Source organism: Sitophilus oryzae, unplaced genomic scaffold, assembly GCF_002938485.1.
Source record: "Sitophilus oryzae breed Bouriz unplaced genomic scaffold, Soryzae_2.0 scaffold_115_pilon_pilon, whole genome shotgun sequence".
NCBI lineage: Eukaryota > Metazoa > Arthropoda > Insecta > Coleoptera > Curculionidae > Sitophilus > Sitophilus oryzae.
This window is the reverse complement of record NW_022145793.1, coordinates 559,794-575,877: the sequence shown is the minus strand read 5'-3', so window position 1 is coordinate 575,877 and position 16,084 is coordinate 559,794. Positions and strand designations below refer to the sequence as shown.

General features: G+C 31.9%; 1 protein-coding gene across 1 annotated transcript in view; it reads right to left on the bottom strand.

The window, feature by feature from the left end:
• The window catches only part of LOC115887357 (protein krasavietz), a 36,202-nt gene that overhangs the window by 17,341 nt on the left and 2,777 nt on the right, over window positions 1–16,084 (bottom strand). Inside the window, exons 2-3 of the mRNA XM_030906778.1 lie at window positions 5,661–5,731; window positions 982–1,161 (exon numbers count right to left, since the gene is read on the bottom strand). Coding sequence (XP_030762638.1) covers window positions 982–1,161; window positions 5,661–5,721 — 241 coding nt within the window. The 5' untranslated portion in view covers window positions 5,722–5,731. The remainder of the gene's footprint in view (window positions 1–981; window positions 1,162–5,660; window positions 5,732–16,084) is intronic.

Here is a 16,084-nt window from a genome sequence, read left to right as displayed (position 1 = left end):
CAGGAAATTTATGAAATTTTCATTGAAAATTTGAAATTTTGAAATTTTCACTGAAATTTCCAAAATTTCAATCTTTCAGTGAAAATTTCATTATGAAATTTCAACATAAGGTGAAAAATGAAATTTACCCATCCCTATTTGTTACACGTAAAAAACTAATTTTATTATTTTTTTATTTTACGCGAATTAAACTGTTACACGTAAGAAATATTTTTTACGCGTATAAAACTATTTGTTACCCGTAATAACAATTTTACGCGTAAAAAAATATTTACCATTTTTTACGCATAAAAAACTGTTTTTTACGTGTAAAAAACTATTTGTTACACGTAAAACTATATTTTATGCGTAAAAAACTATTTATTACGCGTAAAAAAACACTTTTTAAGCATAAAAAAACTATTTTTTACGCGTATAAAATATATTTTTTTTATTTATTACTTTTTCAACATTTCAAACTACACTTTTTCAACCACGTCCTTCATTTCCTTCAATTTAATAGAATCTTCTTAAACAGTAGATGTTCTCTATAAACATATTTTCAGATAATATCATAAAATGAAAAAAAAATTGCATACTATTTAATTTATTTTTATTGTATTATTAATAATTACGTCCGCCTATGACGGGGTATCATCTTAGAAATCGCTAAAGACGCTACAGAAAACAAACTGATTTGTTTTCATTTGCGTCTTTTGCGAGACACGCCGAACGTTAGACGCTTTTGGTCGAGCCACACCTATACAATCCTGTTATTTTGTTTTAGTCGCAAAAGACGCTTCACGCGAAAAATGCAAAAATTGCTTTCTGTGTGGCCGTAGGCTTACGCTGTCGCCGCATTTTGAATCAACTAGCAGAAGATTTTTGATATGAAATGGGTAAACACGGAATATTCTTCCAAGTCAGTTGAATTCCTGTGACTTGGCTCGTGAAAACGAGCCTTAAAAGAAAAATAAAGAAATAATAGCGGGAGTGACTTACCAAGAATGCCGCCGGCGATGAGAATATCAAAGAGACACTCTCCATATCGGCGATAATCTAATTTGTTGCCGCCGAGATCTAAGTACCGCGAGATCGCTTCAAAGTCGTTTGCGCCGCTCTTGTCGAGTCCAGAAATTATTGCATCCCGAAACCCAGTTGGATCATACCTCTCTTTTTCATCTGAAACAACAAAATCATTATTAAACCAACATATTTTAAGAAGGCTGTAACATATGGAATACTTAAATGTAGCATAATATAGAAAAATCAGTAAATTTGGCGTGCGCGTCATCAAAATATTTGACAAGCGCCTTTGAATAAGAAGACTAAGGAAGGAGCATATCAAAAATCTTAGGTCCACATGGGTCCACCACGATGGGACTCAAATATGGCCGACTTAAATTCCGGTTTATCAGTGCCGTTCTAATTTTATTTAAAAAATGTAAAACTATGATGTAGGGTAGACGTGGGGTAGACCCAATATTTTTTTTTATTTTACGTTGTGAATAATTGTTGGTAGTTATTAAAATTGTTATAAAACATATTATAATAAAATTTAGATTTTTGTATTTTTTTTAGTTTTATTAATTATTTATTAACACAAACATCCGATACGCTACTGAAACAGGTAAGTCAAATTGACGTATCTAAATTCTTTGACAAGTAGTAAATAAAAGCAAAAATGCAAGAAAAAATATATAATTAGTTAATTTAAGTGAATTTCATAAATGATCGGTTTTCTACACGTATGTGTATATTATATAGTCACTTACTAGCGAAATTATTTCACTCAATTTTTGCCGAGATCTACCGCACGCTACACAACCAACTATTTTAGAGTCTTTTTCGATAAATCGCGATGGTGTCACTGTTAATTTAAGTTCTGCCACAATTTCCATCTAGATTTACTACCTTTATACAACTATCAGTAGTAGAATAAATAATAAATAATATAAAATAAGCTCCGTAAAGACTGACAAATCCACAAAATTTCAAATCAAATTCAAACGTGTCAAATGAATCGTCAAACAGAACTGTCAAGGATCCCCACCCTAGAGTCCTTTTTCCGCCCACCATGCATGAATACATGGATAGCATTTTGCTCCTTCCTTAGTCTTCTTATTCAAAGACGAGCGCACGTCGCAATGTTGCCACGGCTTTCACCATGACTTTTGACAAGTGTCTTATTTTTGTGCGATTCTACTCACACTCCGTAAACTGATATTGAGCGCAGCTTAAACACGCTCTATGTAAGATCTATGTATTTTCAATAAAAGCCGCAAAACTTGAGCAAAAATATCAATTTTTTCCTCTTTACCGCAGCTTAACACCAAAAAAAGATCGTGGCGGGCCCCGCCATGATCTCTTTCCTGTTCAAAATAATTGAATAGAGACCAGACTTTTTGCTTTAGTGGTTTTAGCACTTTATTGCAATGAAAATTGCGGTTTGAAATAATCAAAACGTAGATATATCAAAGGAAACTCTAAAAATAAATTTGAAAAAGACAAATGTCAGATTAGAAAAAGATAATAAAATCTCAATTCTAAGAAAAACCAGACAAATACGCCGCTGGTTAACTTCAATTGCAAAAGTGGAATTATTGGGCCTTGTATAAGTACACTTTTGACTATTGATTTAACTTGATTTAATTAAAAAAAAAGGAACAAGTAATATAACCCAATTATCCAAGGTAATTATCCAAAGTAATAGACTTGTCTTAGATCAGATAATTCAAAACTAGGTTAACTTATATTTTATTCGCCTCCAATATCAATCACAATATTATGAAAACTATTTAAAATAATATACAGCGTGTTTCTTAAGGACATGCCAATATTTAGTGGGGCAATTCTTGGACCAATTGTAAGAAACAAAAAATAAATGTATGTTCTAAAAATCTTAACTTTTGAGATACAGGGTTCTAAAGTTTTCTAAAAGACCATCAGTGTTATTATAAAAATAAGTTTTTTTTTAACTTACCTCCCTGTATCTGAAAAGAATAATTCTATTCAGAGTCTCATTTTCTATTGAATAAAGTCAAAAAAAATACTGAGAGTGTAATTTAAAAATTAAAAGTTATAGTTATTTCCAGTGAAACAGAAAGTGACCAAAAACAATTAAGACGCTAATCAATCCTAATTTATGTCATATACTATAGTCTGTGAAACGAATAACTTTGAATTTAACAGTTTCCGCGGGTTTTTCTAATGCTAATTTTATTAGGTTAGCAACTTGCGGCCATGCTGACGCAATGCCGTCTCTAATAGAACAGCCACGGAGCGAAATTTATGACGTCACGCTAGTTAGATACTACGGATTAATAACTATGTTGTAGCCATCCATGGAAAACATAATTATTCCTCGTATTTTTGGTTTGTATTTTAAACATGATATAGTTTACATGAAATATGCATAATATACAGTTAATAAATACAATATATATATACCTATTTATAATAATAAATACTTATGCAGCAAATATATATGCTACAAATGCAGCAAATATTTTACAATATACAAATAATGAATAGGTATATAAGATAATGGGTAAAATGTAAAATAAATTTTAAATTTTGGGGTTTGAAAATTGATCTAATTTAACAAAAAACATTCAATATCTACCAATAGTAAAAAAATGTTTTTGAAGCCATGTAAACTATATCATTTTTAAAATACAAACCAAAAATACGAGGAATAATTGTTATGTTTTCCATGTATTCCACAACATATTTATTAATCTGTAGTATCTAACTAGCGTGACGTCATAAATTTCGCTTTGAGGCTGTTCTATTAGAGACGGCATTGGTCTGATTTTTAGAAATGTCAAAAGCTGATGACATTTTACTTTTGACAATTATGACATTTCGTGTTGATTTTTGCAAGAAGAGGAAGAACTGTCACTTGTTTTATTATCTTCTTTTTCTATTTCACGAAAGTAAAAAGAGTTACCTATCTGATTCGTTCAGGCACACAATTTAAAGAATATCAGTAACGTTTTTGACAGAGGGATTATATATTTGCCATGTTGGTAAAAAATAACGGCCGAAATTCAAAGTTATTTATTTTATACACTATAGCATACATGCTAGCATACCATATCTTCTTTTTTAATCTAAAAATAAAAAAAAAAAATTATAGAGGTAAGCCACTTTTGAGACGCACCCGGTATATTGTTAGTAAAATGGGGAATATACCTAAATCAACAAAAATTTGCTCTAACATTAATATCAATTATTTACTGATTAGTGTCATCACAAATGTAATGAAAAATTTGTTTATTTACCGCAAGCAAACATCAATAACACGTTAAAAAATTCCGTAGCATGTAATAATTATTTTAATAGCATATTACCGACAGTACAGAGATCTTTATGATAATGTTTTGTTCAATTTGATTTGAAGTTCAGATTAAAATTTTTGTTTTAACACTTATCTACTAAAAGAATTATAAAAATCTCTCTCCCAATATGTGATTATTTTTTTAACAATTATTATTTAAGTCAATATTATTTGTTAACATCAATCAGAAAATAAATTCTACTATTTATAGACATTACTCAGGAATGTTACATGTATGTACTAACGGGATAAAATATATAAAAAATATTTGCATTAAATTAATATTCAAATTCAACTTAATGTATCCTATTTGCAATTTGAAACAACAAAAATTCGTTAGGAAGCTTTTATGAATATAGAATAAGTACATTTTGTTTGTAATTTCCAAAAAATATATAAATTTAAATTAAAAAATTAAATCTTTTAAAAATTTATATATATTATATTCTTTTATTTTTTAATAATTGTTCTTTATTATTATTACTACTAATTAACTTTAGCTGTTCTCAAAGAAAATTTAGCGTGTAAGATAAAATTTTATCAAATTTAAAATATCAAAACTTATATCTAAAAAATGGCTGTACAGGGTGTGCCATTTTTGTGTGTTTTATGGGGTTTCTCGTTTATGAGTAGAGATACGTATGTACATACAGCAAGAACATGGACATTTGTCCTAACCCTCTTAGTTCCTGAGATACAGGGCGAAGTGTCAAATGTTGCATTTTTCGACTCCCCTCGCATCTTGCTTATCATATAACTTATCGAAAGGGTGAAAACTGAGATCCAGAGAATTTTTCATATTATACCACTGAATTTGGTATAACTAGTTTCTCGCTGGGAACTGTCATTCTTGAAATATGACTCAAACTTGTCTTTTTAAATGGGACACCCTGTATATATATATTTTTTTATTTCCTAGAACCATGAGCAAGGTGCATTTGTTATAACAAGACAAATAAAATAAAAATAATATACAAGGTATCCCATTAAGTTTGGGAAAATTACAGCTCCAAACGAAAAACTAGGATTCAACCGGACTACGACAAAAACTCGATTAGTTATAACTCGATACGATAAGTTATAAAATAACCGAGATACGAGGGGAGTCGAAAAACGCAACAATTTCAAATTCGCCCTGTATTTTAGAAACTAAAAAGACTAGGACAAATCGGAGTGTAGCATTTTCAGTATAAAAAAAGTAGCAAAGTAATGCGAAACTCGCATCTTTGTAAATCTACTCATAAACGAGAAATCCTGTAGAACATACAAAAATGGGACGCCCTGTACACAATAAATGACACGATTAATTAGAGATATTGCGAGCGAGTGTTGGCCTTACCTCTTTTTCTGGTCTTGATGCGTTGACCGGATAGGACTGGTTTTTCTACTTTTTGACTCATACAAAAATTTCTGCAACAAAAAGAAATATTTTACAGGCAAAGAGATCACAACTTTCTAATCCACTGTCGGTCTACCTAACCGATATTATAATTTCAGAATTTATGTTATTTTCCGGTAGCACCTATAGGAAGATTTATTTGGTATCATTTTCGAAATTTTTACACACGTTGTTAACATAATTTAGTTTATTTTTTTAGTTATTTTCTGTTATACCGGGTTATTGGCGATTAGTCTTGAAGAACTTCAAGTCGTTCTAATTGTCAATAGGCCTGACGAACTACAACCACAAATTAACAAACTAAATACAGCTAGCAATGAAGTATGTCTCAAAATTAATTTAGCAAAAACTAAAGTAATGTGAGAAATTGCTGGAAATTATTTTCAAGTTTGTAAAACGGCCGCTATCGCGCAACTGCTATCGAAAGTAAGAAAATAGAATTTTTACAGAATTTTGCCTAGATAATGGGTACTATAAATAACAGCTTCATAATCTTCAGTAAATTTTGGATTTTTTTTGTTAGAATCATTTTCCCCTATCTTCTAAAATAAAGTGGCGGGGGAAGGTTAGATCTATCTTTATTTATATGTTAATAACTCCGGACTGGATGATCAGAATCCAACAAAGGAGGGCTCGTTTAAAAGAGCGTTTCCTACTCTACAGGGTCCGGCAATAGTGCGTCGGGCATCTGTAGCTCCTAGAATAAAAAACTTGAGAATTTTGTTTTAGTGCAAACCTAAAGTATGTACCAGGATGTATTTCAGGAAAATATGTAAACTTCTATAGGGTGGCTCAAAAAAGTGTCAGTGGACCTGCATGATTTTTTTTAAATGGAACACCCTGTATATTATTGCATTTTTGGATTCCTTTCAGATCACTTTACATAACCCTAAGATATGAATAAATCTATTTAGATAGTTTCAGAGATATTAAAAAACAAATCAAAATATATATTTTTCAGCCCAAAAAAATTAAAAAATACAGGAACTGTTCTGAAATCAAAAGTATATTAGGTATTTACTTTAGATGGTCTGTTCTTACTTTGCTATAAATATGGTAATCGTAAATCATACAGGATGTTCAATATTGTACGTCAAACTTTTTAAAATATAAAATATTTTTTCATTGTTTTTTTAAATGCAACACCCTGTATATTATTTTTTTATTAGATCGAGAGTTCAAAAATGAACATTTTTTGTATTTAGAGTATTTCAAAATTTTTAACGGTTTCGCAGATACACGCAGTATTATTTCATATGGCGCTGTCAATGGTAAAATACGAGAGAAAAATTATTGGGTGGCTTTGATAAAAATTTACTGTAGAAAATGCCATATGAAATATAAAACTGCAAATATCTGCGAAATCGTTCAAATTTTTGAAATACTCTAAATACAAAAAATGTTCATTTTTTAATTCTCCGTCTATTGAAAAAAATATATACAGGGTGTTCCATTTAAAAAAACGAAGAAAAATTATTTTATATTTTAGAAAGTTTGGCGTAGAATTTTAGTCATCCTGTATGATTTAGAGACCATCTAAAGTAAATACCTAAAATAGTCTTGATTTCAGAACAGTTCTTGTATTTTTAATCATTTTTTTAAGAAGGGCTGAAAAATATATATTTTTGATTTATTTTTTAATATCTCTGAAACTGTCGAAATATATTTATTCATATCTTAGCATAGACTTAAAATAAAATATAGACTGAGCATCTCATTCATAAATAGCTGGAACATGCGGTCAGACAATATCTTGTTATTGTTGTGTTATTGTTTTAGGTTATAACGAGTGCGACACGAGCGATAGACAGGTTGTACTCTGTCGTAACGGTCGTTCCCTGACGACTCTGCCGAGAAACACAACACTGTCTTTCGTTTCTCAAGTACACCTGAACTCTCCGTCTCATAGCCGGGTAATTTTTTTATTTTAATGAAGCTATATTTAAATTAAAAATATATCGTATTTAAACTTTTTTATATTTTATTAAGATTTAGGACAGGTTTTTTAAATAAAAGTTTAGAAAAAACGTCTTAGAGTCCAAAAAGGATAAAAATAATAAAATACACGTTATAGAAGAAATTTTATAATCGAAATTATGTAATTTTTGAAATTAATAATAAATTATTAATTTTAGTCAAACATTTACAACCCCTAATATTAATCAAAACAGGATTTATTCCACAGATATAATAGAATCGGCGACAGGGAGAGAAAAAAAAATGATTGTTGTAATTTTTTTCTGGTTAAGTGATGTCTTATGTAAATTAGAGAAAACATAAATCTGTTCCATTAAAGCAAGGAAGATGATAGGAAGTGGATAAAAAACATTTATTTAACTCGGTACTGTTTTTATTATACCGGGTTCGTCCCAAAAGTGGCTCATCCCCCATATTTTTTTTATATTTTCAAATAAAAAAACAAGATTTAGCATGTTAGTATATGACATAAATTAGGATTGATTGACGCATTCAATTGTTTTTGGTCACTTCCTGTTTCACCGGAAATGACTATAACTTTTAATTTTTAAACGGCACCCTCGGTATATTTCTACTTTATTCGATAGAAAATGACACTCTGAATAGAATGACATATAATATGTCAACTTTGACATTTTCGCATATGGTTTAATTGTAATTGTAACACGCGGTTCATAACGACAATTTGACTCGAAATACCAAGTGTGTGGTATCAATATATTCATAAAAAATGCTTTTTCCAAATATGCTAATGAGTCACCCTTGTTTCATTTGAAAAAAATTGACATATGTATGATTAAAAATACGATTTGTACATCTTTTAACCGGCCTAGACAAGACACGAAACCTATTAGACGATCAAAACTATTTTTCCAAGGCTCCTTGATTAAAACTTAGTGTTTTTAACAACACCATGGCACCCTGGATTGAAATTTAAAATAGGATATGTTTTTAAGCGACAATGTCAAAAGTTGACATATGATATGTCATTCTATTCAGAGTGTTATTTTTTATCGAATAAAGTAGCAATATACCGAGGGTGTCTTTAAAAATCAAAAGATGTAATCATTTCGGTGAAACAGGAAGAGACCAAAAACAATTGAATACGTCAATAAATCCTAATTTATGTCATATACCTACTAACATACAAATCTGTTTTTTTTATCTGAAAAATAAAAAGTTATAGGGGTGAGCTACTTTTGAGACGACCCGGTATATTAAAAATATTGTTTCATAATGTAATATCATTTTAAAATTCATGTATGTTATTTTAAATTCTGAAGATAATTTTAGAATAAACCGGAATATATTTTTAATAAAAACATTATTAATTATTAACAGGGTTATAATTATGATTTTTTTTACAATGTAAGTAAGTAAATAATGTAATGTAAGAGAAAAAATTCAGATTTTACATTTTACTAAAATATTATCTAAATAAGCGCCTTTCTACAACAACACCACTGACTCCCAATGGGTAAATTGAGAGTTGCCTACCGGTCTCGTTTCAAGACTTAAATGGATTATTTAAGTCAAATTTCTTGCAAATTTGGCACTGACGAACCATATTTTATAGTTCTTGAACAGAAAAAGTCAATAAAATAAACACTTAAGGACTACAAGCAAAGAAAATGCGTTAATACAGCCGGGGAGATAGCGGCAACAAAGCTTTACCGCACACGTGCGACACGTACTACAAGGTAATAAAGAATGAATAGGCTCCCTCGCCTCTAATCGGTGTTGTCATATTGTAAAGAACTTATCCTTATTAAACAGTATCCGACTTATAATTTAGTAGTATAAGGACTATTTAATACATCTTTGGAATATTAAAACCTACTTTATTAAACTGTAGTATTAATATCTCAATATATGTGTATAACAAGAAAAAAAAATTGATAATATTAAAGACGTGACAACATAGGCTGGATGAGGAAGGCTCGGTCGACTGTACCCAGAAGTAAACATGTGTACAAAAAAGGTTGTTTGTCCGCGTTGAAATGTAAATAGTGTAGTCTATATTTTATTTTAAGTCTATGTATCTTAGGGTTATGCAAAGTGATCTGAAAGGAAGCCAAAAATGCAATAATATACAGGGTGTTCCATTTAAAAAAAATCATCCAGGTCCACTGACACTTTTTTGAGCCACCCTATAGAAGTTAAAATATTTTCCTGAAATACATCCTGGTACATACTTTAGGTTTGCACTTAAACAAAATTCTCAAGTTTTTTATTCTAGGAGCTACAGATGCCCGACGCACTATTGCCGGACCCTGTATATTATACAATATAAAAATAATAATAATAAAGTTTTGAACGTAGACGCTAGGGGGCGCTTTCTTACAACTTAATAAACATAGCGCGTTTTTCAAAAAAAAAACGATAGTATATGTAATTTTAGCTGATAGTAAAGAGTAACAAAAGCTTAAAAAACCGCATCTTGATATCTTCTTTCAAACCGAAGATATTAGCAAAACTATAATAAATACTAAAAAATAAGCCCTTAATTACCTTAATTTTACAATATAGGGTATCAGTAGCCCTCTTGATTATGCCCATTCTACAAAAAAATAAGATAAAAACAGTTGGCTTATTTTAAAATCGATGATTCAGTGAAGCCATGGCAGGCTTTAGAAAAAAGTTGCGTTTGACGTAAAGGGGCGTCCAGACCAGATGAGCGAGCAGGAGCGAGCAAGAATTCGGGTATGTTCTATGGGAACGCTTAAAGGATGATTCACGGTACACCGGACCGTACCCGAGCCGGACACGTTCCGTAAAGTAGACACCGAGCCACGTCCGGGCCTTCAATATATGCAACACCGAGTGGACAACGAGTGGTACATTTGTACCAAATTTGATACTTTTAATTCTATTTGGTACAGTGGTACTACATTTTCAAATCCAGGATGATTCGGTACAATAATTCTTTCCCACGCGCATCGAAAATGAATAGATATTTAATAATTATCGTCGTTGATATTGCATTAAACGCGCTTACCGATACCATTCGGAGACAATCCGCATTAATTAACGACGTTATTATAAACGTTGTAATGTCTATAGGGTTGCCTATATTAAATAACCCGAAGAAAAAACTTAAAAATTTGCTGTTTCTAACATGCTTCTATATTTGCGTTTTTTTTAATAAAATTTAAGTTTTCCCAGTATCGTGTGTAGTATTAGAATTACTTACATTTCTTCAACCTATTGATGTTTTTCGTCCTATTTCATGTTTTTCGTCTCGATTTATGTCTTTCTCCAGGAAGTTTTTTTATGTAGAAATTTATGAAGAAATTCACAACGACCAAACCGGTTAAAGTCATTTGTAGATGTATTTTGTTGTGCTTTAAAAAATTGTACCAAAGTGGTACATTTTTAGTTTATAATATGGTACGCGCTAAAAGTTGGGTGCAGCAACACTGCTAGAAAACAGTCGCTATAGGCCCGTAGACGAACGAAGTATTTAGCCGCGGCGGCTCATTTATGTTTGCCGCAACGGGACCGGAACGTAGCAGATCCGAGGAAAAATGTACACCGACATTTCTCGGACGGGGCACGGACGGGTTCCGGCGAAGCTCGGCCCGTGCTCGGCTTAGCATGAATGCATAGGTATAAATACCATTTGACAATGTTTGGCCGTGCCTTCACCGTCGCACGGCCCCGGCCCGTCACGGTGTACCATGAATCAGCCTTAAAGGATGATTCACGGTACACCGGACCGTACCCGAGCCGGGCACGTTCCGTAAAGTAGACACCGAGCCACGTCCGGGCCTTCAATATATGCAACACCGAGTGGACAACGGGGATCATGTCCGTGCCGATTATATTCTAGAAAACAGTGTTGCCGCAGTGGTACATTTGTACCAAATTTGATACTTTTAATTCTATTTGGTACAGTGGTACTACATTTTCAAATCCAGGATGATTCGGTACAATAATTATTTCCCACGCGCATCGAAAATGAATAGATATTTAATAATAATCGTCGTTGATATTGCATTAAACGCGCTTACCGATACCATTCGGAGACAATCCGCATTAATTAACGACGTTATTATAAACGTTGTAATGTCTATAGGGTTGCCTATATTAAATAACCCGAAGAAAAAACTTAAAAATTTGCTGTTTCTAACATGCTTCTATATTTGCGTTTTTTTTAATAAAATTTAAGTTTTCCCAGTATCGTGTGTAGTATTAGAATTACTTACATTTCTTCAACCTATAGATGTTTTTCGTCCTATTTCATGTTTTTCGTCTCGATTTGTGCCTTTCTCCAGGAAGTTTTTTTATGTAGAAATTTATGAAGAAATTCACAACGACCAAACCGGTTAAAGTCATTTGCAGATGTATTTTGTTGTGCTTTAAAAAATTGTACCAAAGTGGTACATTTTTAGTTTATAATGTGATACGCGCTAAAAGTTGGGTGAGGAAACACTGCTAGAAAACAGTCGCTATAGGCCCGTAGACGAACGAAGTATTTAGCCGCGGCGGCTCATTTATGTTTGCCGCAACGGGGCCGGAACGTAGCGGATCCGAGGAAAAATGTACACCGACATTTCTTGGAGGGGCACGAACGCGTTCCAGCGAAGCTCGGACCGTGCTCGGCTTAGCATGAATGTATAAGTATAAATAACATTTGACAATGTTTGGCCGTACCTTTATCGTCGCACGGCTCCGGCCCGTCACGGTGTACAGTGAATCATCCTTTACTGGTGTAGACGGCTCTGCGAGCGAGCGAATGATTGCTTGCTCCCGCTCGACGCTGTTCCACGCCGTGTCGGTACATCAAAGAAAATTCGCGCTATTGCACGTTCGGTTTGGACAGGATTTTGTTTACCACGTTTGCGATCGAATATCAAAAATGGAATGGCCGAATGAAGTTGTTTTAGAACTAATAGAGGAGTACAAAAATCGCCAAGACCCGTAAGGTTATAGCTAGCCTTTCTCTAGGTGAAATTGCTTTTCGGTAATTCGTATCACTTTTCATTATTTTTATGTCAATTAAATCTAATAATAAGGTATTAAAATCTTTAAGTGACATCCGACAAAAGTTCTTAAATTTTCCAGAATCTTCTGTTTCAACATCGTTTAGTAAATTTTTACCACCATGAGAAACTCGATTTTTATAAAGAGTTATGTTCCACCATCTCATCTGCAGTCGTTTTCTCTTTTGACGTTTCAACAATTTATAAAATACAATGAAAGACGCACAAGCAATAACTTTTTCCGACATTATGAACATGAAGTGCCGCACACCGATCAACGCCGAACATACAAATAATCGCTAGATCTGGACGGAAGCTGATCATGTGCTCGAGAGCAGCAGAAATCACGAGCGAATTTGAATAAATGTTTGCTAATGTAAACGCCACGAATGTTTGGGAGTGATTCATCGCTTGATGAAGTTAGAATCGACACGCGCGCTATCATTTTTACATTAAAAACGTAAATTTTACCGCAGACGTAGGTTTTAAAGGCCCGGTCTAATCATCTGCCTGCGCTCCTCCTACTTATTCCAAAATGTTAGCGTGATTGACAAAGACGATACTATATCGCGTGTCTTTGATTGATTCGTTTTGTGCGTCAGTCCATTGGTGTGCTTGCAGTACGACGAACGGGGCATTCCTTTTTATATTTATAATCAAATATATGTTTTGACATGACTTTGATAGTTAAAACAACAAATTACAACAGATTATATATTGATTATTATATGACTTGAAACACCACGGCACTGGAATTAAGTTTTAAGTGACCTTGAACATATTAGTTCACATGGTAGCGACCGATGAATCACTCCCAAACATTCGTGGCGTTTACTATAGCGCTCGTTACTGCTCGCTCATCTGGTCTGGACGCCTCTTATGGTATAAACGTCAAATTGTTATTAGATCAACATTTTGATAATCTTAGCAGCGTTTTTTTTATATTTTAATTGCTTTTTCAAAATGCCTTTATTATTTGAAGTAGATGAAATTGTTGGCATTTTGAAAAGCAATCAAAAGATAAAACGCTGCTAAGACCATCAAAATGTTGATCTAATAACAATTTGACGTTTATACTATTACGTCAAACGCAACTTTTTTCTAAAGCCTGCCATGACTTCACTGAATCATCGTTGCTTGTTCACTGTTATCAATGTCTTAATTATTAGATATTAATACATCTAGTATTATGATATTCTGGTATTTCGTCGATTTTAAAATAAACTAACTGTTTCTATCCTATTTTTGTGTTAGAATGGACATAATCAAGAGGGCTACTGATACCGTGTTGTAAAAATAAGGTAATTAAGGGCTTATTTTTTGGTATTTATTATAATTTTGCTAATATCTTCGGTTTGAAAAAAGATATCAAGATGCGGTTTTTGCTAACTTTTTAAGCGTTTATTACTCATTACTATCAGCTAAAATTACAAATACTATTGTATTTAATTTTTTTTGAACAGACCTATAATCCCGTCCTCATTTTAATTAAATTAATAATATTAGTTTAGGAATGTCCCATCATAAAAACCTTTATACCTTTGATGTCATAAACGACCCTACAATATAATTCTAATTGATATTAGTTTAACTATTACCATTGGGAATTTTGATCATAAATTTATATAGCTGTCGCAGACGTCTGTCTACCTAAACAATGTAAGTTTAGGGCAATGTCGTCCAATGCACTGAATATTAGATTTAAGGATATATAAATTGTATTGTACGCCTCTGGCATTTTCGTAGCTTAAATACTATCCTTGTATATGAATTTTTAAAGTAGCTCAACCTAAGACGTTTATGGATGTAAAGCACCAGATGGCGGAGCGTATTTCACAGTCTGTTACTACAGAAAAATATTTTTTGTTACTCTGAATTTTGAAGCGACCAATAAAAACAGAGAAAATAAAAATCGATAATTTTCGGACTGTGCCAATTGGTTACTAATCGACCAGATACTTTTTGTCTATTAGATATGCTATAAAAGCTGGTACTTATACAATTCGACCATTGTAAATACCCGACAAATTTCGCCATTCCGACGAGGCCGATGCTTTTCACTGATAAGAAAAAAAATGTTTGTTTAGATAATTTTCGAGATATTTTTTCTTTACGAATGCACATTTTTAAAGTATTTTATATTCTTTGTCCGCTTGATCTATTATACTGGTTGCACGTATCGAGGTTCTGTTTCTTCTAGTTTTATAAAATGTTTTTTTAAGTTATATCTTTGTAGTTGTAGTGTAAAATTAGATTAATTTTATTAAGTTTAATTATAATGTTTAGTGTAGAATACCAGAAGTTTATAGTGTTAGTAGTGTTATAATAAATATATATATATATATATATAAACTATAAATGATTATTTTGCAGTTAAGTAGTAGGTGAAGGGATAATTTGGTTATTTTTTCTTTTTGTTTGATTAATTAGTAAGTTTGATAATTTTTTCAGTGTAGAAGTGGTTGAAGTAGTGAAGAAGTAGTTGTGTAGTGTTTTTATAAGAGATTATATTAGTTTATTTTGTAGATGAGTAGTAGGTGAAGGTATTTGGGTATTTTTTCTTTTGTTTTTCTTCTAATTGTAGTCATTCTATTAAGTATTGTGATAGATACACTATATCTTCCTTCAACTTCGTTGAAAAGTGCGTTATCATATAATTTTGGTTTTCTGGTAGTAGAATATACGAAGAAAAAATCTGATCAAATTTATTTTAAATTAAATTAATCCAGTTTTATTAATCAAATTAATCTAGTCAAATAATAATAATAGTTAGTTTCTAAATACTAAATAGGGTGAGTTTCCTACGATGTTCTCTATGGGTATCTCGGAAACTACTGGAGATAGAGTCGGTTAAACGGGGAAAAATTGCAGTTTTGTGGGGTCATAAATATGCGCCTTTCGGATTTTTCGGAGAAATTCAAGGCTTACTAGATATTTCGAAAAAACAAATTTTGGCTATTTTTAAAAACTTTGTCTCTAATTCCATTATAATCTACCGTATGATCGAATAAAAACGGCGTCAACGATGGCTATGAAATGAAGATCGCTGTCATTTTATACCTATGTAAAATTATATGGGAAATATCATCGATCGTCATTTCATGGCCATCGCTGAAGCTGTTTTTATTCGATCATACGGTATTTTAGACAAAAAACTTTTCAGATAAAAGTTGTAGATAATCACATACCTAATGAGTTTGTGTTTTCTGTTTTTTTTCTAAAGCCTGTCATTTTTGACATATGACACAAACATTATGTTTTTTTTTTTTAATGGAAACCATAGTTGGCCATGACTTCATAAAAAGCGCCATTTTTAAGCTTTTCAGCGATATAGGTATAATATGTTTTTTCGAAAATTACAAGTTATAGCCAATTCTTTTCTTTCTTGGCTAATTTCCATAC